General features: G+C 43.7%; 1 protein-coding gene across 2 annotated transcripts in view; it reads left to right on the plus strand.

Moving 5' to 3' along the window:
- EGFLAM (EGF like, fibronectin type III and laminin G domains) overlaps positions 1 to 23,083 on the plus strand; it is a 475,563-nt gene that overhangs the window by 115,030 nt on the left and 337,450 nt on the right. For both annotated transcript variants that reach the window (XM_030193055.1, XM_030193056.1), the window contains exons 3-4: positions 3,359 to 3,442; positions 9,240 to 9,266. In XM_030193055.1, the coding sequence (XP_030048915.1) occupies positions 3,359 to 3,442; positions 9,240 to 9,266 (111 nt within the window). The remainder of the gene's footprint in view (positions 1 to 3,358; positions 3,443 to 9,239; positions 9,267 to 23,083) is intronic.

Here is a 23,083-nt window from a genome sequence, read left to right on the forward strand (position 1 = left end):
TAGAGGTGCAAATTATTATATAGGATAAGCCACAAAAAAGTGCAGCATGCAGGTCCCTGGAGTAGTCTAGTGGGGGGGTGCAGTGCACTGCAGACAGGTGGATCCAGATCTATTGTGGTGGAAACCCACTATACCCATATATAGGTGCCCCCTTCACCCACAAGGGGTATTGTAGTGGTGTACAGTTGATGGTAGTGGGTTTGGGGGGGGGGGGATCATCAGACAAGATAAGGGACAATGGTAAGATGTGTACTTGGGAGCATTTATTTCAAGTCCAATGCATGCTCCCTAGGGTTCCCCATTGCTCTCCTGGGATGCCTGCGTGGCCAGTCTGTTAAAAGTGCTGGCTCCTCCTACATCCCAATTGCTTGATTTTGTGCGTTTTCACTTGGACTTTTTTTTTTTCTCAAAAGTGGACCAAAATGATAAATACACAGTGCACAAAACATCCAGCAAATAGCTATTAAAAAAAAAAAGATAGATGTTTTTCTGTTTTGAAAATGGCTATATTCCCCTCTATGCAGAAGTTCTGTCCAGAGTCAGTCTAAATGTGTCAACATTGTCCAATTCTGTTTTTGCTGGACTGTTTCCATATTTTGCTATAGAATCTATTTTAAAAATTTTCAATATAATTTAAAAAAACAGTAGCATCTAAAAGTTATTAGCTTTTGTCAGCTGTTTGCAGGTCTGTATGAAATGAGTTTGTGACTTTATTTATTTATTTAAAACAAGCTGTTAAGCCCCTTAAAACGGGCTACCTTTGTGTTTAGAAAAATGTAATGAAATAGTGAAAGGAAGAAATGAGTTGATGTCTACAGTACACCCCTCCATGTCCTCCTAGTTACAGGCCCCCCTCCTTCCTTCCCTCCCCCCTCCAAGTTCCAGGCCCCCTCCGAGTTCCAGGCCCCCCTCCCTCCCCCCTCTGAGTTCCAGGCCCCCCCTTCCTCCCTCCCTGTCCTCAGAGTTCCAGGCCTCCATGCATCTCCTCCGAGTTCCATGCCTCCCTCCGTGTCCGCCTAGTTCCAGGCCCCCCTCCCTGCCTGTCCTCCGATTTTAAAGTTCTTTCCTTGGGGTCCGGCGGCAGTGAAAGGCGAACAGGTTGGACTCTTGAGCCTGCCTTCCCTGTTCCCTTCTCTCACAGCTAAAAGCTCTGTCTCTGGTGCCGCCCTCATTTCCTTTTTCCGCAAGGGCAGGACCAGAGGCAGAGTTGTCAGCTGAGAGAGAAGGGAAGGCAGGCAGGGGTACAGATAGAGACGCTTCCCACACTGGACTCTGTGGCCGTACGCTTCTGAGCAAGGGGTGCTGCTGCTGTATCTGCTGTCGCCCTCCCCTTAGCAAGGCAAATAGCCTCCCTCGGTGGAAGGGGCGGGACAGCGACACAGGCAATGGATCTGTGAGACCTGCTGCGCATGCGCGGAACGTCGATGGCAGCTGCTCTCTACTGCGCATTTGCGGGTGAGTCAGTCACAGCTCATTTATATAGTAGGATATTTATTACCCAATCCACAGATCTAGGCAGGATGTGTTGGTGACCTTAGTGCTGTACTTCAAACATTTTTGATTAGAATGAGTTGGTGACCTTACTTCTGTTCTTAAGAAGTTTTTGAGCAGAAAAAGAAAGGACTGAGTCCGATGGGTATTGAAGTAAACTACTTTGTCTTCTGATTTAGAAGGGGGAATAGCTAGTGTTGCTTTTGGATAAATGGACAACTTTGATATCCTGGGATGTAATTCTGGTACCTATAGTAATGAATATACACTCAAAAACAACTAGGTAATATTTTATAAAAATGTGTTCTCATACCTGTTGTTATTTATTTCGGAGTCCTTTTACTATGGTACGCTAACAGATGCCCATAGGAATATAATGATGTCTTATAATTTAGCGCATGCTAATTAGTGCACCTTAGTAAAAGGACCCCTTAATATTTTTCAACAGAGGTACAATATTAGTCATCCTTACAAGAAAATAACTTTGAAACTAAAAGTATTTTTCTCTGAAGTCTGAGCTTTTATTCCCTCCCAGTTAGAGCTCCAGGTCATTTCTGGGATTCCTGAAATGAGGTGAAAAGACAACTAGGAGCATTGGACACACATTGAAATTCAACATTCCTTTTAAATTAAGAGCACAGTGTGGGACCCCCTCTGTGGGTTTTCTCTTTGAAAATGCAGCAGCTACAGGAATGGGGCACTGATTTTGGCACACATGTACTGAGAATTAAGTCTTTGCTTCTTATTTAATGGGCCCTTTTACTATAGCGTGGTGCACCCTAACAGAGATTAGTGAGTGCTAAGTGCCATGTGATCCATAGGTATAAAAGAAGACATGCAGCATTTAGCGCATGCTAAGCTTTAGTAAAAGAGCCCTAAGATAGGTAAAAGGAAGTGAGTAGTGAACACCAAATTATTAATTCTATGAAAGTCACTAAAAATTGTGTGCGCAAATGTGGGCACGCGTCCAATTTGCACATGCAATTTAATTGAATAACGAGCTAATTAGCACTGACAATTGACTTGTTAACAACCGATTACTGGCACTAGTTAGATTTAATTGGAATTTATACATAAATGTAGGCATCGGATCCGTGCCTAAATTTTACACGAGGGTCATGAGCAGAACAGTGCATTCCTAACATTTACACACATTGTTATAGAATGAGGGGGGATACACACCTAACATAGCCGCGTACATTTGCACCACATTTCAGCTGGTGTAAATGGCTGCTCCTAAAGTTAGGCGCAATTGCAGGGACTAAGCACTGTTTCATAAACTGCACATTCTCTGAGGACAAGCAGGCTGCTTGTTCTCACGAATGGGTCGTCGTCCGCGATGCAATGCTCTGAGAACTCTGCTCCACAGAATCAACAGTGAAAAATCACCTCCTCCAATGCAATTCTGTCGATCACTGTCAATTCTGCAGAGCAGAGATCTCAGAACTCTGAGTTTCATGCACAAGATTTTTATTGGGTAATATGTCGACAGACACATGATTTTTTCCATAGACAATATTTTAAGACTTCAAAGGCTACTGTGGCAGGCCATTTGGCCAAAACACGGCCGTGTCAAGTCTTTAGTGCCAGACAATAAATTTGGACTTTTCAGCATCGTCTTGAGACCTATTCTTGTGTCATCTTTGCTGTGTTCTATGTGATTTTGAACGTGCGAATACTGGTGTTCTTCTGTGTTTACATCGAGATTGTCATACTTCTCACATATGGGAAAACCTTTAGCTTCTCTAACTTCTTGAGTCAGTCCAGTTGAAATTCTCCTTTAACTATATGACTTGCTGAAGAAAGGGAAGATTATATTTATTGTGTACTTTTTCAAATATTAATAATTATATTCATCTCTTTCCAGGTGTTTTATACTGAGATGGAAAACAATAAGCTAACAAGACCACTGTCTCATGATGTTCCTCTAAAATTAGACATACTTGATATGGTAAGTGCTTGATCTTATGCAATGTCATTACAATTATTTTATGCTACTACTACTCAACATTTTTGTAGTGCTGGTAAGCATGCATAGTTGTGTGGAGCTACAATCTAGTTGAGACACACAACACAAATTTCTAGTAGAAGAGGTAGGGACCTAGTACAGCAATGGCTGACAGCCAGTGACCAGGATTGGGAAAAAAATACATATATATATATATATATATATGCTGTACTGGGAGTTTGGGAGTTATCGGTAAAGCAGGTTCAATACATGATTAAATAAATAAATAAATTATGGGGCTCATTTCAAACCAAAAAATGTCCATAAAAGACTAGATTCTATATATCATGCCTAAAAAATCAGCACTGATTAGAATTTACAGGTAGAACTGTCTAATACGCTTAAACAGTTCTGCGTGTAAATTCTAATTAATACCAATTAGTATCAATAATTGCTTGTATGTGGCAATTATCAGCACTGATTGGCTTGTTAACTAATTAAATTATGCACGCAAATCTGGAATACAACTGGATTTGCATGTGCAACTTAAGTTGTGCTATATAGATTGAGGGGGAAACTGTCATAAGGTGGTAGATAGATGTTTTTCTCTCAAAAATATCCAAGTTGTGATTTTCGACACTCTAATTTTAGATGTTTTTCTCCACAGTTTGTCCAGATTTCAAGGGGGGGGGGGGGGGGTTTGGGTGGGATATGGGCAGCACCAAAAGATAGATGTTTTTCTGCAACAATGAAACAAAATGAAAATGTCTAGGGCCAAAATTAAGATGTTTTTGGCTAGACCTGTTTCAGTCATGAATAAGTGACCAAAAGGTGCTTTGGATGAACAAACGACTACTGGAAGGATTAGGGCATAACCCTCTCTTACTCCCCCAGCAGTCACAAACCCTCTCCTACCCCCTAAGATGTAACAGTGGCTGCTAAAAAGTTAACCAATTGTTAGTGGTTAAAGATAGGACTGCTATTTATCTGGTCAGACTTAAGCACTAAACTTATCCTGTTAGGTATTGAATATCCGCACCTAACTGGATAAATCACATGACATAGCCGGTTTAGCAGTAGGCACTAACTGCAATTCATGGTTAGCTTCAAAAACGCTATTTAATCGGTCAGTGGCTTTTCTGACAGGTTACATAGTGATGAATGTTGGGGGAATTGAGCATATTAAGCCCTCAAAACCTGGCAGAGCATCCTAAACTATGTAAAGAAAAACAATAAAAAGACAAATAAAAGCCAATGAGAAAGGCACCTGGCCAGGGGTGTAGCCAGTCCTGCCATTTTAGGTGGGTTGGGCTCTTCCCACCTACACCCCTACCCCCACACTTATACACACTACACTACATATATACAATATAGTATTTTAAATCTTCCCTTCTGCCCCTGCATCCATCTGTTTCTCTCGCTTCCTTTTCATTTGCTGTACTCCTAGTCACGTGTCTTCAAGCTTCTCCCTTTCCTCCACCCCTCTGGCATCTGCCCCTACCCCCAGCCTACAATCCAGCATCTGCCCGTCTCTCTGAAATCTCCACCCCATCCCTTGGTCTATCTCAGAGCTGTCACCACAAGTGATTCCTATAGGCAAGCTGAACTGGCCCTGCAGGCTCCTCTCTACTGTGTCCTGCCCTCAGTGATGTCATTTCCTGTTTCTTCAGTGGCGGGGATACAATGGAGGGAAGCCTGCAGGATCGGTGCAGGTTACCTATAGGAATTGCCTCTGGTGATGTGAGGGGGAGGAGAGAGAGAGAGAGAGGGACAGATGCTGGGCCATGAGCAGAGAAGAGGGAGATTGGGGAATGAGGTGCTGCCATTGAGGTGTTTTGGGGGCATCATGGGCCACTAGACTGGCTGGGCCTAAGGCATGAATGGGTGGGCCTGTACCCACTTAGGACCACCTGTAGCTATGCCACTGCACCTGGCTGGAGCTGAACAAGAGCCTCCAGCATGCAGAGGAGTGAAAAGACAGGGCAAGGAGCTTGATCTGCTGAATCCAGTTCCTCATGCGTTTATGAAATAGGATATATTATAGCACAATGACTTCTGCGATCAGTGGGGCTGAGGAATACCCCAGAGGCCAGCACTCAAACAAGTTAGTTAAGGTCTGTGGCTAAAATACTTTCTTTCCGAATGCACACAAATTATCAAAAGCAGTGGTGTGCTGGAGCCGGCTCGCACCGGCTCGCAAGAACCGGTTGTTAAATTTTCTTCCGGCTTGCGAGCCGGTTGTTGAAAATAGCGAGCCGGCACTGGCTCTCCTCCCTCCCTCCGGATCCGCCTCACCGCCCGCTTATTTCGTGAATTCTTTGGGGCAGGCAGTCTTGCCTGCCCGCTTCCAGCGCTGACTGTCCTCCCTTGCCGATTCGCCCTTTAAAAATGGCCGCCGAGACTTCCAGAGGCGGCCTCGCGAGACTTCGGCTGAAGTCTCGGCGGCCATTTTGAAGCGCGAGTCGGCAAGGGAGGACAGTCAGCGCTGGAAGAATTCAAAAAACAAGCGGGCGGTGAGGGACCGGATCGGGAGGGAGGGTGGGAGGGAGGAGAAGAAGTCACGAAACAACTCGGGAGGGGGTGGCAGGGGGGAAAAGGGAGTCGCTGCTGGGCATGGGTGGATGGAGGGGGTTTCTGGGTATGGGTGCATGCAGGGCAAGGGAGAGGAGGGTACACTGCTGGACATGGGTGCATGCAGGGCAGGGGAAAGGAGGGTCACTGTTGGACATGGGTGCATGCAGGGGAGAGGAGGGTCACTGCTGGACATCTGGGTGCATGCAGGGCAGAGGAGGGTCACTGGGTATGGGTGCATGCAGGGCAGGGGAGTGGAGGGTCACTGCTGGACATGGGTGCATGCAGGGCAGGGGAGAGGAGGGTACACTGCTGGACATAGGTGCATGCAGGGCAGGGGAAAGGAGGGTCACTGTTGGACATGGGTGCATGCAGGGGAGAGAAGGGTTACTGCTGGACATCTGGGTGCATGCAGGGCAGAGGAGGGTCGCTGGGTATGGGTGCATGCAAGGCAGGGGAGAGGAGGGGAGAGAGAAGAAATGCTGGACATGGATGGAGGGGAGAGAAGAGTGAGGAAGGAGATGAGATGAGGGAAAAGGAAGAGAGGAGAAAAACTGCACATGGATGAAGAAAATAGGCAGAAGCTGAGGACCAGAAATGAAGAAGAAAGGAGGAAAGAAATAAATGGAAAGGAAGCCCTGGAAATGGAGTTAAGAGGACAGATAGCAGCAGAATCGGATACTGGGCCAGCATGATCAGAAAAACAGTCATCAGACAACAAAGGTAGAAAAAAAATCATTTTATTTTCATTATAGTGTTTGGAATATGTTCACTTTGAGAATCAGGTGCTCAACATTAAAAGTTTATATTTATTTACTTATTTATGGCATTTTATCCCACATTAAACGTGAATTAGATTGGAACCTGGGATCATTTAAATTTTTTTCCTGGAGAGAGTAATGCATTGCCCTCCCCCCCCGGCTATAGCCAGCTCTGCAATTTTGGGGGGGCGCCGAGGTGGACGGGGGTGCAGTGGTGGACGGGGGGGAGGGTGCCGAGGTGGACTGGGGAGAGAGCCTGTTGTTAAAAATTTGCCAGCACACCACTGATCAAAAGGGTCCCCTAATAACAGGCCTTAATAGTAGAAGGCACAGTAAAGTCACAGAAAAACGAGGCAGGGAGTATGTTCTAAGTTATAATAAAATTCACATATACTGGGCTCTCCAAAAATGTGCAAATATATACAAAGGGAAAAGATAGGAAAACAATGAGGCAAATACAGTAGTCTATAAGAACAAAGTACAATAATTGCAAAAAGTATCAAAAAAGTGTCAAAGGTCTTCCCTGAGCATTGCTCCCTCTCTCTAGCTCATGCATCTTTCAAATCTCTTTGCAGACTGGAGAGTTGTTAAGATCCTTAATCTTCTCTATTGTACCTTATCCTTCTGTCAAGGTGGGTAGTAGCCTCTCTTCCCTTTATCAGTCCTTCACAGTCTTATAGGCACAAATTAAGCCCTGTGCTTTCACTCCCCTCATTCTTGAAGGCAAACAAGTCCTCTATGCTCAATCACACTGCTGTCCACAGTGCTCCCTACAGGCCAGGCAACACCCAAAATGGGCACTTGGGGTTTCAGTACTTACTAGTTTCCCTGTTCTCCAGCATCCAGTCCTTTCCCCAATAAAGACTATAGGCTGGAAGCAGCTTCACTCTTTCTCTCTCTTCTGAGGGAAAGGATAGGATCTCCCTAATAATCTATTCCTCGTCTTTTTTTTTTGTTGTTGTTGTTGGCACTCTGTGTTTCAGAGGACAGCTGTGGAGCAGATTGGCCACTACTCTGCTTTTTTCCTTTCCCCTTAGCCCAGGGATTTTCAACCCAGTCCTCGGGGCACATCCAGCCAGCTGGGATTTTCAGAATATCCCTATTGAATTCAAGGACTGTGTTGAAAACTTCTGCCCTAGCCATACAACAGGATTCAGATCAACACAAGAACAGGGTACCCACTAGTGTAGTTCTACATATGTTTTTATTGAACCGTTCCTTGGAGAGGAAGACAAGGCACTTCTCTAAACTCAGTTTTATACATCTGTGAGGAAGTGAGTGGTATAGTATCTGGTGTCCCTAATAACAGTCCCTCACTGATTTTAGCCACCTTATGGCAGGTGGCGCTAACCTGTTATGTCAAAGGCTGAGTTAGAGGAGCAGGGCTCAGGCTGAGAGGTGGTTAAATGTGGTGGAGCAGAATGGATCAGAGAGGCCCTGAGGGAAGAAGTCTCTAGGAGGAGCCCTGAGCAAGGACCCTCCCAAGGAGTTCTGTCTTGGCTGCAGTACCTGAGGAGAGTTCCATGGAAGAGGTGTGGCCCTAGCTAAAACCCTTGCATTCCTGTATGATAAGAAGTTTTAAATCCTTGCCTCCAGGGATTCAAGGGTTGTGTGATGATAAGTGAGGTAACTGAAGACTGCCAAGGTAGGCTATGCCAAGGTAGGCTAATTATCCCTTGGCTATTGGAACTGATGTTATGATAAAGGAATTTATTGCATATTAAAGAGTGTAGCCAAGCCAGCGCAGGCTACTGGAACAGGGACTGTGTTGAAGAGACTCTAATTGGAAGTACCAATCCTGTGAGGAAACAGAGCTGATTATTCTCATTGTTTGTACATAAATAAAAGTATTTTGAATTCCTACCTGCAACCTGTGTGCATATGTGCCACACTTGTGGTCTTGCAGCCAGCTGTAGCCACACTATCACAACATCCCTTCAAAATCTAGAACTTTAATTCTGTCGGGCTACTTTCTCTGAATACCATCCTATTCAGATTTGATTGGCACCTTTCTGTAGCAGGGTCCAAGAACGTTCTTCTTGCAACTGCATAAGAAAGCACATATTGATAGCCTGCTACAATAGAATAAAGATTATTGGTATCAGCAAAAGCAAAACACATCCTTTTTATTCAAAATTATTATTTTTTATAATAGTGGGTTTTCTTTCAAATTCCATAAACTCAACAGCCCTCCAAACCCTGTCTGTCGAATATCAGAAAATTACAGTGGGAGTGAACAGCAACCTGACAGATTCAGCTGGGGGTCTAGAATACACTAGGGAAGAAATAAGCCTCATTTCCCCAAAATAAGCATTTTGTAAGAAGCAATTTTCTGCTCCTTAGGATTTATAGAACTATATTTTAGCAGTGCATGCCTTGTGGGGATGCATTTCAGCATAATGACTCCATTAGTTTGCCATTATGTTTTTTGTCTTATTTGATCTGATAAATTCTCTTTTTCTTTTCAGAGGCACTTTGATGGAAAAGCAATCTTTGTAAGTACAATTCAGGCCTTAATTCTGCTAATTTTTTTTTTCGCTCTGGCAGCATTATGTAGTATAGGAGGGGGAACCTGCATTGGATGATGGGAGCTGGGGATTCTGTTGGAATGTAATTGTATTTTACATGCATTGCCTGTCACCTATTATTTCTCTGTGATTACTCTGTGACCTCTGATGTGAATTACTTAGAGAGGTCACACAGCTATGCAACTTCCTGTGGGGGATAGATGCAGAACATGCAGCACATGGAGCACATGGAGCTCATGGTCTCTCCTAACCTGAGAGGATCTATGGTGGTATGAGCATCCATTACCATCTAAGCACATGGAAGGAGCTGATAATACAAATGTATAGTAATATGTATATATAAGCCTGTCTGATTATAATCTAACTACAAACTGTGAGTAAACAGATGTTTTGTTACTTCAACTTTAAAGTGACTCAGCAGTGAATTATTCAGGGGTGAATGAGAGAGAGATGAAGAAAGAAATTAACATTTCTAAAGCTGAAGCTGTGTATACTAAAATCTGCTAATTATTTACTACAAATAATCCAACAAAAGGGTTATGGGCCCAGGCTCAGGAATTGAAAAAGAAGAGAAATATTACCAGGCAGAAAAAAAAAAAAAGGCCACATTTTTCTCTTAAGTTTTAAAGGAAAGATTCAGTCTGTCTCTCTCTCCCCCCACACAGCAGACAGAAGGCTAAGAAAATGGCTGAGGGAAGAAATTCACCATTGTTCTATTCTCTCAAGGTGCCTAAATTAACTGAGTTTAATTATCAGCAGTGGGAACTAAGATTCATATGTCTCCTTCGAGCAAAAAGATTAGATATATGCTTAGACCAAGACAGAACAGCTGAAAATATGGCTGAATGGGACAATGCAAACTATTATGTGAAGTGCATGCTTTTGGAAGCTCTCTCAGAGAAACAAGCCATATTAGTGGAAGGAAAAGATACACCAAAGGACATTTTATATAAACTGAGAACTATGTATGCAACTACATATGCAAAGCAGCAACCAATTTGGTTGGCAGAGTTGAATGAAACCAAATTAAGGGATAAAAGTAAATGTAATGATCACATTATGCATCTTATGTCTTCATTTCAAAAGCTAGAACTTTCTGGAATTCCCATGTGTGATGCATTGAAAAGAGCATTTCTTTTTACCTCACTATCAAAGAAGTTTGATGTTTTTAGGTCTGTAAATGAGGCCATTGAAGGGCAATCTTTTGAACAGACAACATCAAAACTAAGGCAGGAATGCATAATAAATGATTCTGAGGAGATGTGTTCTCAAAGCAAGTCAGAGAGAAATGAAACAAATTTCTTGGCAAAGAACAGAGGAAGGCGGAGCTATGGGAAAACTCCACCCAAGGGCAAGCTGATTTGCTACTCATGTGGAAAGGAGGGACATGTATCTAAATGGTGTAAGGAAACACAAAACACTCCCTCTAGCTCACCTAAGCCAATGGAACTAAAGAATTTTCAAACCAGGAAATGTATGAAGGACAAAGATAAACACAAGGGTTTTCTAATGGCAGAAAAATCTTTGACTATGGTAAATAATAATTCAAATGAAAGTACTTGGATTTTGGATTCGGGGAGCACATGCCATTTAACCAATTGTAAGAATTTCTTTCAGGAAATGTGTCCAGAGGAAGGTATTCTTAAAACTGCAAACGCAGGGACTGCTAAGATCCAAGCAAAAGGTATTGGATTCTTAAAATGCAAAGTGTCTAATGAAGTTAAAGAAATTCCTGTAAGTGATGTCTTGTATATTCCCCAAGCAGTTTGCAATATGCTTAGTGTATCTACATTAGATAAGAAGGGATTTGTGATTCATTTTGAAAACAGTAAGTGCACAATCTCTAAAAATGATGAAGTGTATGCTGAAGCTTTTATGCATAATGATGTTTATAAGCTGAACATTTCAGGTGAAGCCTCACATATGGCGCAAGTAAGGAAGAATGATGGTAAATGTAGTCCGGAAATCTGGCACCGCCGCCTGGGACATCGTGATTCTAAGGTGATCCAGGATCTTTACAGTAAGCAACTGGCCACCGGCATTCAGATAAGTGCAAATGCTGGTAAAATGGAGAAATGCATAGACTGTGTTACTCAAAAAGGTGTGAGACCCTCATTTCCTGCATACACAGGAAATAGAAGTAATAAAGTACTGGACTTAATACACAGTGACTTATGTGGACCGTTTAATATCCCATCATTGGGAAATAACAGATTTGTGCTAATATTCTTGGATGATTTCTCTAGATACTGTGTGGCCTATTTGCTGAAAGAGAAAAGTCAAGTCACAGACATGCTGAAGAAATACGTAGCCATGGTGAGCAATAAATTTGAAAGAAAACCAAAGGTTCTTCAGACCGACAATGGTGGTGAGTTCACTTCACAAAGCATGCGCACATTTCTAGAACAAGAAGGCATTCAGCATATCACAACAGTAGCTTATACACCAGAGCAAAATTCTGTTGCAGAGAGAAAATTTAGGTCACTTGTGGAAATGACCAGATGTATGCTGTCAGATAGCAATCTCCCTAAAAGACTATGGGGGGAAGCCATTCTCACAGCAGTGTACCTACAAAACAGAATGCCAACTAAAGGCGCTGAGCGCACACCACATGAGACATGGCATGGTAGGAAGCCAAACCTGTCACACATAAGAACATTTGGAAGTACAGCATATGCTCATGTACCAAAGCAAAGAAGGCATAAGCTGGATTCCACAACAGAAAGGGGCATTTTAGTTGGCTATGCTCCAGGACACAAAGGATATAGAATTTTGAATCTGAAAACTGGCATTGTTGGCATAAGACATGTTACATATTTTGATGAAAACAAAAGGGTTGATAAAGGCTGGATTATCCCAGATGAGCCTTATCATCCAGAATATGAAACTAGAACCATAATAGACATGCCAGTGTATATAAATGCCATACCAAGGCAGATGTCTGAAAGCAACTCATCTGTATCTAACGAGGAACAGGCAGAGGAAGCAGACACAGAAAGGATCATTGAAGAAGACAGTACAGTTGGAGAAGGGGAATCAATTGGAGAAGAACTCTCAGATTTAGAGGATGCGGAAAGGTCAGACCAACCTGTTGTCAGACGCTCATCCAGGGAAAACAAAGGTGTTCCACCCCCAAGACTGTCTTACCTAACAAAGTCAGCAGAAGCTCAAGAGCCCTTAACATGGGATGAGATTGAGAAAATGCCAGCAGAAGAAGCTGCTGAATGGCATAAAGCTGCACAAGAAGAAATTGATGCATTGGATAAAAATAATACTTGGATTCTTACAAAATTACCTCCTGGCAAGAAAGCTATAGGATGCAAATGGGTATTCAAGTTAAAAAGGAATGCACAAGGAAAAGTGGAAAGGTATAAAGCCAGATTAGTGGCAAAGGGATATCTTCAAAAATATGGAGAAGATTTTGATGAAGTGTTTGCACCTGTAGTGAAACACACGACAATAAGAACACTTCTGAGCATTGCAGTCTCAAAAGGCATGCAAGTCAACCACATTGATGTGAAAACAGCGTTTCTTCATGGAGAAATAACTGAAGACTTGTACATGGAACAACCAACAGGTTTCATAAATACAAAACAAAGACAGCTAGTGTGTAAATTAAACAAAGGTCTTTATGGATTAAAGCAAAGTGCAAAATGTTGGAATGAAAAATTGCATGAAATATTGACAAATTTAGGATTTAAGCAAGGTGAAGCAGATAAATGTTTATACACTAGGTGCAGAAATGGACAATATGCATACATTTTAGCTTTTGTTGATGATCTGCTCATTGCAAGCAAAAGTGAGCAAGAGTACAAGGACATTGTAAAATGTTTAAACCAGAATGTTGAGATAAAAGAACTTGGTAATGTGTCATACTATCTTGGTATAGAAATTGAGAAACAAAATGATGGTTCTTATCTTCTAAGCCAGAAGCAGAAAATAAATGAGCTTATTGAAAGTTTAGGTATGCAAGATGCCCAAGTTGTAAGCACTCCCATGATCACTGATTTTCTGAAGGATGAAACAGTAAGAGAACCTTTACCAGATAACATCCAATATAGATCAGCCATAGGTAAGCTTTTATATCTAGCTACCACATACAGGGCTGATATAGCAAATGCAGTAGGAATTTTGAGCAGAAGGGTCAGCTCACCTACCAAATCAGATTGGACTGCAGTTAAAAGGATGGTAAGGTATTTAAAGGGTACCATTGATTGTAAATTAAAGATTTCAGCCAATAGTAATCCAAAACTAATATGTTACTGTGATTCAGATTGGGCAGGGGATCATTCTGATTATAAATCCACAAGTGGATATGTGTTTATGTATGGAAATGTACAAATTTCATGGGCCAGTCATAAACAAAGTATTGTGAGTTTGTCTTCTACAGAAGCTGAATACGTGGCCGTATCGGAAGCGTGCAGAGAACTGATGTGGATTGAAAAACTTTTGCTGGATTTTGGAATAGCTGAAAAGAGACCAATCCAGATAATGGAAGATAATCAGAGCTGCATCCGACTGTCACAGAATGACAAGGTTCAGTCACGCACCAAGCACATCGCAACGAAATACCACAACGTGCGAGAGTTGGCGAAAGAAGGGGTCATCAGTCTACACTATTGTCACACCAGTGAGATGACAGCTGACATCATGACCAAACCGTTACCCAGAGAACATTTTGTGAATCTGCGTATAAAGCTTGGACTTTGTATGAATAAATAATTGCATGACAGTTATGCATGAGAAGGGGTTTGTTGGAATGTAATTGTATTTTACATGCATTGCCTGTCACCTATTATTTCTCTGTGATTACTCTGTGACCTCTGATGTGAATTACTTAGAGAGGTCACACAGCTATGCAACTTCCTGTGGGGGATAGATGCAGAACATGCAGCACATGGAGCACATGGAGCTCATGATCTCTCCTAACCTGAGAGGATCTATGGTGGTGTGAGCATCCATTACCATCTAAGCACATGGAAGGAGCTGATAATACAAATGTATAGTAATATGTATATATAAGCCTGTCTGATTATAATCTAACTACAAACTGTGAGTAAACAGATGTTTTGTTACTTCAACTTTAAAGTGACTCAGCAGTGAATTATTCAGGGGTGAATGAGAGAGAGATGAAGAAAGAAATTAACATTTCTAAAGCTGAAGCTGTGTATACTAAAATCTGCTAATTATTTACTACAAATAATCCAACTGATTCTGAGGGCGCAAATTGGAGGAGGAAATTCCAACCATCACACAGTATTGAAATATATGGGGTAGGATTCAAGGTGGGTTCTGAAAGGATTTATGGTTTGGTATGAAGTCAAGGCGGGTAGGGTCTAATTAGGAAAAATGCCCTGTTTCTGTGACTGAGCATGGTTGGGAAATTTCATGACTAGGCTGGAAGCTTAGATATGGAGGAAATTGAATCAATTCTTCGCACTTCTTTCTCCCACAAAATAATTTTTATTTTTTAAAGGAACCCACAACCCTTTAAAAAGATGCCCAGACATTGACCTGTGGGCAGTGTTATTTGGGATGACTGTGACTTTCTTTCTTCAAGTAGGAAATCATATCCCAGTATGAAGTTAGTAGAGATGTGTGTATGCATGTCATGCATTTCCTTAAATGATTTCCAGTATCTATTTATCTCAGTCATTAGGGAATAATTCCAGCAGAGTAGTGGTGGAAGTGGCAGGGTCGGGAGATGTAGAGCAGTAGTTCCTGGCCACCCTCACAACCACCGAACAAGCAGTTAAATATTTTTTAAAATGTAGCAGCGATTAAGACCAGACCAACAAAGTACCCCTACTTAGCCAAATATCCCCCCCCCCCCCACTCCCATAGCAGATACCTCATTCTTCCTAAAAGATTGCCCCTACCACCAATTAGACCTCCTCCAACCCTAGTTTACCCCCTAAATTTGTATGTCAAAAGGAGGCAGGAGTAATCCACACATGCTTCTGCCCTGCTAGTGGCATACCACAAAATGGTGCTGGCCAATTCCTAAGTCAATTCCTGAGCTTTCCTTGATCTACATGTAAAGGGCAGAGAGAAGCTGCAAGTCAGCTGGTACCAGTTTGATCAATGATGTGAGCAGGGCATGAATGAGTATTGTCTTAGGAGGTAAACTGAAAGGGTATCTGGACAAGGGCAAACCCAGAAGGTGTTGAAATATTTTGAATGGGAGCTGTGCTGGTTGCTAGGTGGCAGAATTTAACCATTGCAACATTTAAAATAATGTATATATGGCATAAAATTCTATGGGACCGCCAGGGATTTTGACTTTTGTTGGGGGTGGGAGAAGTGCAATATTGCTTTGCAGCACTTTTCCTAGAATAACAAGGTATGCAAACTTTTGCATTCATTTACATGTAATTTGGGTTTCTTTTAGCTTGCATTGCTTTCAACTGCTGCAGTGCAAAATCAGTAAATTATTATCTTGTTGGGCAGACTGGATGGACCGTGCAGGTCTTTTTCTGCCGTCATCTACTATGTTACTATGTTACATGCTGACTAGACAAATAAACACATGCTGTTTGATGATTCTGGGGCCGATGCAGAAAGCTTTCATGGGCAGAAGTGCACAGTTAACAAGAGCTCAATGCAGGAACTAGTAGCAAATGATGCAAGAAAGGGATTCAGATTAACTTCCATGACAGACATCAAAACATAGCCAATTAAAATGCAAGCAAAGAAGACTGTTGGTTAGTCTGCAGCAATGCAAATAAAATGTTCAACTGTGCACTGATGTGTACTAGGGGAGTTAATGCAAAAAATGTAGTTCCAGGTCCAAGGTTGTATAAAACAGTTAATTGAGGGAATTTTAATGCTCCACGACCCTCTGCCTCTGATTGCAGCACCCCTCCCTTCCCCTGAGTCAACCCCCTGCCCACAAAATTAAAAGTAAATCCCCGGTGTCTAGTGGAACCCCTTCCTCCCTCTGACCAGACCCTGCCCCTGAAATTAAAAATACACAATCCCTGGTACCTAGCAGCACCCCCTCGTTCCCCTGACTTAAACACCCCCCCCCACCAACCATCTCACCATTAAAAATAAAACTTCTACTGTCTATCAGTACCCCAAACTCCTCCCAAGTTACCCAGACCCCCAGAGAGTGTACTTTTAAGAGACAGGAGTGATGCCCACTCTCTCCTGCCTCTTTGCCACCTTCTTGAAAAATGGTGTCACCTGACACCACATGGTGATCATTCTGTCCTTAAAGGTATTTTTGATTTGGGCGGGGGGGGGGGGGGGGGGAGACTGGGCATCGAAATGGCAGATGAAATTTAATGTGGACAAATGCAATGTGATGCACATTGGAAAGAATAATTCGAATCATAGTTACCTGATGCTAGGGTCGGCACTCAAGAAAAAGATCTGGGTGTCATTGTAAATAATACGCTGAAATCTTATGCTCAGTGTATGGCAGCAGCCAAAAAATCAAACAGGATGCTAGGAATTATTAGGAAAGGGATGGTGAATAAGACCGAAAATGTCTTTGTATCGCTTCATGGTGCGTCCGCACATTGAGTGTTGTGTTCAGTTCTGGTCGCCTTATCTTAAAAAAGATATAGCGGAATTAGAAAAGGTTCAAAGAAGAGCGATCAAAATGATAAAGGGGACGGAACTCTTCTTGTATGAGGAAAGGTTAAAGAGGTTATGGCTCTTCAGCTTGGAAAAGTGGTGGATGAGGGGAGATATGACTGAAGTCTACAAAATCCTGAGTGGTGTAGAACGAGTAGAAGTAAATTGACTTTTTCCTCAAGCCAAAAGTACAAAGACTAGGGGACACTTGAGGAAGTTAGATGGAAATATTTTTAAAACAAATAGGAGGAAATATTTTTTCACTCAACAAATAATTAAGCTTTGGAACTCTTTGCTGGAAGATGTGGTAAGAGTGTTTAGTGTATCTGGGTTTAAAAAAGGTTTGGACAAATTCCTGGAGGAAAAGTCCATAGTCTGCTATTGAGACAGACATGGGAAGCAACTACTTGCACTGGGATTCCAGTGTAGTATGGAATGTTGCCACAATTTGAGTTTCTGCCAGATACTTGTGACCTGGCTTGGCCACTGTTTGGAAAACAGGATACTGGGCTAGATGGACCATTGGTCTGACCCACTATGGCTACTCTTATATTCTTATGTTCTTATCTGGGGATGCTGCTATGGGAATTGTTTTTTTTTAATGATGGTGGGGTAGGGGCGATTGGGTCAGATAAGGGAGAAGTTGATTCTACTAGACACAAGGGGTTATGTATTTTTAATTTCAGGGGCAGCAGGATCAGGTCAGAGGGAGGGAGAAACAGTGGCACTAGAACTAGGAGCTCATTTTTAATTTCAGGAGCAAGAGACAGGAAGAAGTGGGTTGGGGAAATGAGGAGATGCCTCTAGACACCAGAGGGCCAATGCAGAAAGCAATTGGGGTTGAGAAGTGCCAATCTGGCAGAATGATTTTTTTTTTTTTTAAATGTCAGCCTTCCTGTCAACATGTGAGCCAGTCACCACTCATGCACTTGACAGGAAGGAGGACATTTCACAATCAGCTGTTTTTAAAACAGCAGTAATTTGCATGCTCATTGTTTACTGCATTTCTGCAGTATATTTTTAAATTTTGCAATAGAAGCTTTGTGCTCAGCCATGAGTATGTGGCTTCATTGCGTGGCTTTCTGCATCAGCCCTTCTGTGAGTTGTCTTTATATCTTTCTTATCCTGCTAGACCAGGCCTGACAAGTGGGCGTGCCACTTAACCAGCAGATGGAGGTAGTGAGGGGTCCTTTTACAAAGGTGCAGTAGGCTCTATGCACGTGCTATGCGCACCAAAAAGAGACTTACTGTCAGGCTAGCGCACCCCCTGGTGGTAATTTCAGATTTGGCAGGCAGATTTTTTTTCTTACCATGTGCAGCATGTCCGGCATTAATTGGCAGTTGGCACATGCAGACCGTTTACCATGTATAGCTCGTGACTACTTACCACTAGATCAGTGTGTGGCGTTAAGGGCTGTGTCTGTAAATAGGCACGCACTGTTTCAATTTTACCGCAGGCCCTTTTCCCGGTCCATTGTAAAAAGCCCTTTTTCCCATAGACAGCCTTTCCTCGGCTGAGAGGTGCCCAGCTCTACCACCGGCTGTCTTTCAGGTGCTGTGGAGGACTTGCAGCTCATCTGCATATCCTTTACAGCCTTCTCCGGGGTGACTCCCAGGTCCACTCCGATCCACTCAGGGCCTCCGCTCTAGGTGCCGCGCGCATTTTTCTCTTTACCTTTATTTTTCTCCCAGTTACTACTTATGGCTCCAGTACACTTTTTCTTCTTGGTACTGTCCCTTCCTAATCTGTTTCTCCATCTGAAACCACTGTACACTGCAGGAACACATTGTCCACCCTCTGTATTCATCATCTCACCATCTCTTTTTTCCTCTTCCTTTTTCTCAGCTCTCAACCTTCAACATTTCCTTCCTTCCATTCATCCATCTCCTTTCTATCTGAGTACATCTCGCCTTTGTCGCTGTCGTCATACCTCTCCTACTCTTCTCCATACTCTCTTGCTCCTTCTCCTGCTCTCCGCTGAGAACATTAATCCCAATCCTGATCCTCCACATCAGCTCTCAACCTATTTGTGCAGGTCACACCGTGATATCTGCAATCTAATTTCCATTCCTCTCCTCCCCCCTTCTTGCGCTCTGTGGAATGCCCGCTCTGTAACAAACTTTCCTGCATCCATGACCTCTTTATCTCTCGTACTCTCCATCTGCTTGCCCTAACTGAAACTTGGCTTTACCCTGAAGACTATGCTTCAGTCGCGGCCCTATGCCATGAGGTTTTCTTTTCTCCCATACTCCTCACCTGGTTGGCCGCGGAGGTGGTGTCGGGCTACTACTTTCACCCTCTTGTAGATTTCAACCTCTTCTTCCACCTCAGTCTCACTGTTTTTTTTTCTTCGAAGTCCACTCCATCCGTCTATTTGCTCCTCTGCCTCTCCGAGTAGCAGTTATTTATTGACCCCCTGATAAGTCCCTTTCTTCCTTTCTCACTGACTTTGATGCCTGGCTTTCCTTCTTTCTCGAACCTTCATCTCCTTCCCTCATTCTTGGGGATTTTAACATTCATGCTAATGATCCCTCTGACTCATATGCTTCTCAGTTTCTTGCTTTAACATCCTCTTTCAATCTTCAACTTTGCTCCAGTGCCCCCACTCACCAGAATGGCTACTGTCTTGATCTTATCCTCTTCTCAAACTGCTCACTCTCCAGTTTCTGTGCCTCAACTCTTCCCCTCTTTGACCATCATCTGATAACTTTCACACTTAATCACCCTTCTCCCCAGTCCCGTCCAATCTTAACCAATACATTTAGGAATCTTCAGGCTATTGACCCTTCTACTCTGTCCTCCAGTGTTTCAAATCTCTTCTCTACCACTATGTTATCCAAGTCTGTAAATGAGGCTGTCTCTTCTTATAATACTATTCTCTCCTCTGCTCTGGATACTCTTGCTCCTCCCATTCCCCGTTCTGTAAAATGTACCAAACCCCAGCCTTGGCTGACCTCTAGAATCTGCTACCTATGTTCCTGTGCCCGCTCTGCCGAACGCCTTTGGCTGAAATCCCGTGCCCATGCTGACTTCATACATTTCAAATTCTTGCTGACCTCCTTCCAGTCTGCTCTTTTACTTGCCAAACAGGAGTATTACATCCAGTTGACAAATTCTTTTGGATCAAACCCTCAACGTCTCTTTGCCACACTGAAATCTCTCCTCAAAGTGCCTTCACCTCCAACCCCCCCTTCACTTTCCCCCCAGACTCTGGCTGAGTACTTTCATGATAAGGTTCTCAAGATTAAACTTGAATTCTCAACTGAAGCTAACTACCTGTTCCTCTGATCCTATTCCCACCCATCTACTTAACACTATCTCTCCTACTGTCATCCCTTTTATCTGTCATATCCTCAGTCTTTCACTGTCCACTGCGACTGTTCCTGATGCCTTCAAACATGCTGTAGTCACACCACTCCTTAAAAATCCTTCATTGGACCCTACATGTCCTTCCAACTATCCCCCCCATCTCCCTCCTCCCTTTCCTATCCAAGATACTTGAATGTGCTGTTCACTGCCGTTGCCTTGACTTTCTTTCATCTCAAGCTATTCTTGATCCACTTCAATCTGGCTTTCACCCCCTTCATTCAACTGAAACAGAGCTTGCTAAAGTCTCCAATGATCTGTTCCTGACCAGATCCAAAGGTCTCTATTCTATGCTCATCCTTCTCGATCTATCTGCTGCTTTTGACACTGTTGATCACAGCCTACTCCTTGATACGCTGTCCTCACTTGGATTTCAGGGCTCTGTTCTTTTCTGGTTTTCTTCTTCTCTCCCAGCCTACCTTTAGTGTATACTCTAGTGGATCCTCCTCTACTTCTATCCCACTGTCAGTTGGTGTACCTCAGGCATCTGTCCTGGGACCTCTTCTTTTCTCCATCTATACTTCTTCCCTTGATACTCTGATCTCATCCCACGGTTTTCAGTATCATCTTTATGCGGATGACTCCCAGATCTACCTCTCTACACCAGAAATCTCAGCCAAAATCCAGGCCACAGTATCAGCCTGCCTGTCTGACATTGCTGCCTGGATGTCTCAGCGCCATCTGAAACTAAACATGACCAAGACTGAGCTTCTTATTGTAACCCTAGGGGTTAAAATTAATTACCTTGTTTGGTCGGAGGGGGGGGGGGTTGCTGCCCAGGTCGAGGTCGCTGCTGGATTGAGGGGACCGCAGTTATTCCAGGGAGGCGCTGCTTGAGGCAACGCCGCCATTTTTGGGGACCCGGGGACGGTTGGGCACATCCCCGGGTGAGTCGGGACACTTCAGGCCATTTCAGGCCGGATTGTTGAGGACGGAGGAAGCAGTGCGGGCCGCTCAGGTCCGCCGGCCGAGGCTCAGGTCAGTGGGCTGTTTTCATGTTGCCCGGCCCACTGCCTTTGGGGCTGTTCTGGGCCGGCTGCAGCCGGCGGCAGCGATTCGGGGAAGCGGGGTCAGGCGATAGGAGCGTCGCAGGGGGCAGCGCTGTCCTCGGCTGTTGCAGGCTCTCCGGATGTTTTCAGGCCCGTTTGTGGGCTGAGGTACGGAGAGAAGCTGCAGAAGGCAGCTCAGCGGTTTTTCGGCCCCAGGGTTTGGGCATGTCCTGGGCGCGTTGTTGTGGGTCCCGGGCATTCCCGTGGTTTTCGGGCACATTCTGGGCTGGTGGAGTTGGTCGGCGGAAGCCCGGGACTCTCCGGGCGTTTTCGGGAGGGGGCCGTGGTGAGGTGCACCGGGTGTTCCCGGTGTTTTTGGCCTCGTTCTTGGGCCGTTTTGGGTGGGTGGTTGGTGGCGATGGATGTTGGATTGGGATGCCTCAGGTGCTGGGGGAGAGAAAGCACCGTTGTTGGGTGGCCTACCGCGATCTGCGGGGATGCAGAAGATTGAGAGAGGAAGGGAGGAGGAGACAGGACGCAGCGTGCACAAGCATGTCATGCGCGGCATTCCGGGAACTCCGGTAGGCTGTGCTAAGGCCTGGGGCTCAATTTTTTTGGGAGACCCAGCCAGAGTTCCACGGAAACGGGGGTTTTCGGGGTTGTTTTTATTTTGGCTCCGGTTTTAAAGGAAGACCCTCGGGACCGGAACAGCTGGTGGTCATTGGGAGAGGGGACCTTCAGGGTAAAGCTAAGGGGTCAGGTGACCCAGAATTTTATTTAGTTTTTCTTAAATTTTGTATTTTGGGATTTTTATTTTTAGAAATCAAAGGTTTAATGGAATTTGAATATTTTTTTATGGATTTGGGGTCTGGAAATTTTATTGAATTTTTCTGTGGGGTTTAAGTTTTGAATTTGAAATTTTAAGTAGTAGTTTTAGTGAAGGCCTAAAAAAGGGGTCTATTTTGGGTTTAAAATTTTTAATTCGACGGAGCAGGTTCGGGAGGGGTTAATTAAATTTTTGATGTTAGGTTTAATTTAATTTGGGATTTTTAAAGGGTTTATTTTTGAGAAAATGTTAAGAGCGTCACTGAAACTAACTATATTTGAAAAATAAAAACATAGTTCAGAAGGAAATGTAGGGCTGAATTATGGTTGAAAATTTGGTCCAGTTTGGAATAATTTAGGATTTTATTTTTAAAGAAATGTCATTTTCCCATTGATTTCTATGGAGAAAATAAAAGGAAAATGGAGACTGAGCAGGGTCAGTTAACATTCCAATAGTCAGGTAAAAAAAATAGAGAATTCTAGGGGACATTCCTATTGGACAGGGAAGCCCTGGAGCTTATGCCAGCATTCAGTTGGCTTGACAACCACTGAAGCTGATGGTTGGCAGAAATAGTTGAAGCAGAAGAGGGAGAGGTTGTGTGCTGCAGTGTGGCTGAGACTGATTGACCATTGAAGGAAAATTTAAGTCACTGAGGCCCAGATGATCAAAAGCCCAGATGTTCCAAACAGCGCCCTAAAAATAGTGTCGGGACAGCACAGGGCTTTTCTGCATCGATGATCAAAGATAATGCATGCAAATCTAAGCAGCGCTATTATCTTTGATTATCATGTTTTAGTGCGGGACAATTGTGCCAAGCATGCGCTCAGCACAATCCTCCCGCACTTGTTTGACAGGTCTGGGCTGTCAAAAGCCCAAACCTGTCAAACAGCCTGCCGAGGCCCGAACAACGAGGCCACCGCCGCCGGGCAAACCATCTCCCACCCTCCCACCCAGCGATGGGGGGTGGGGGCTGGAGGTCCGGTGGACCTCCGGTCCCCTCCCACGATCCCCCCCCCCC

This window comes from Microcaecilia unicolor, chromosome 2 (genome assembly GCF_901765095.1).
Source record: "Microcaecilia unicolor chromosome 2, aMicUni1.1, whole genome shotgun sequence".
Lineage (NCBI taxonomy): Eukaryota > Metazoa > Chordata > Amphibia > Gymnophiona > Siphonopidae > Microcaecilia > Microcaecilia unicolor.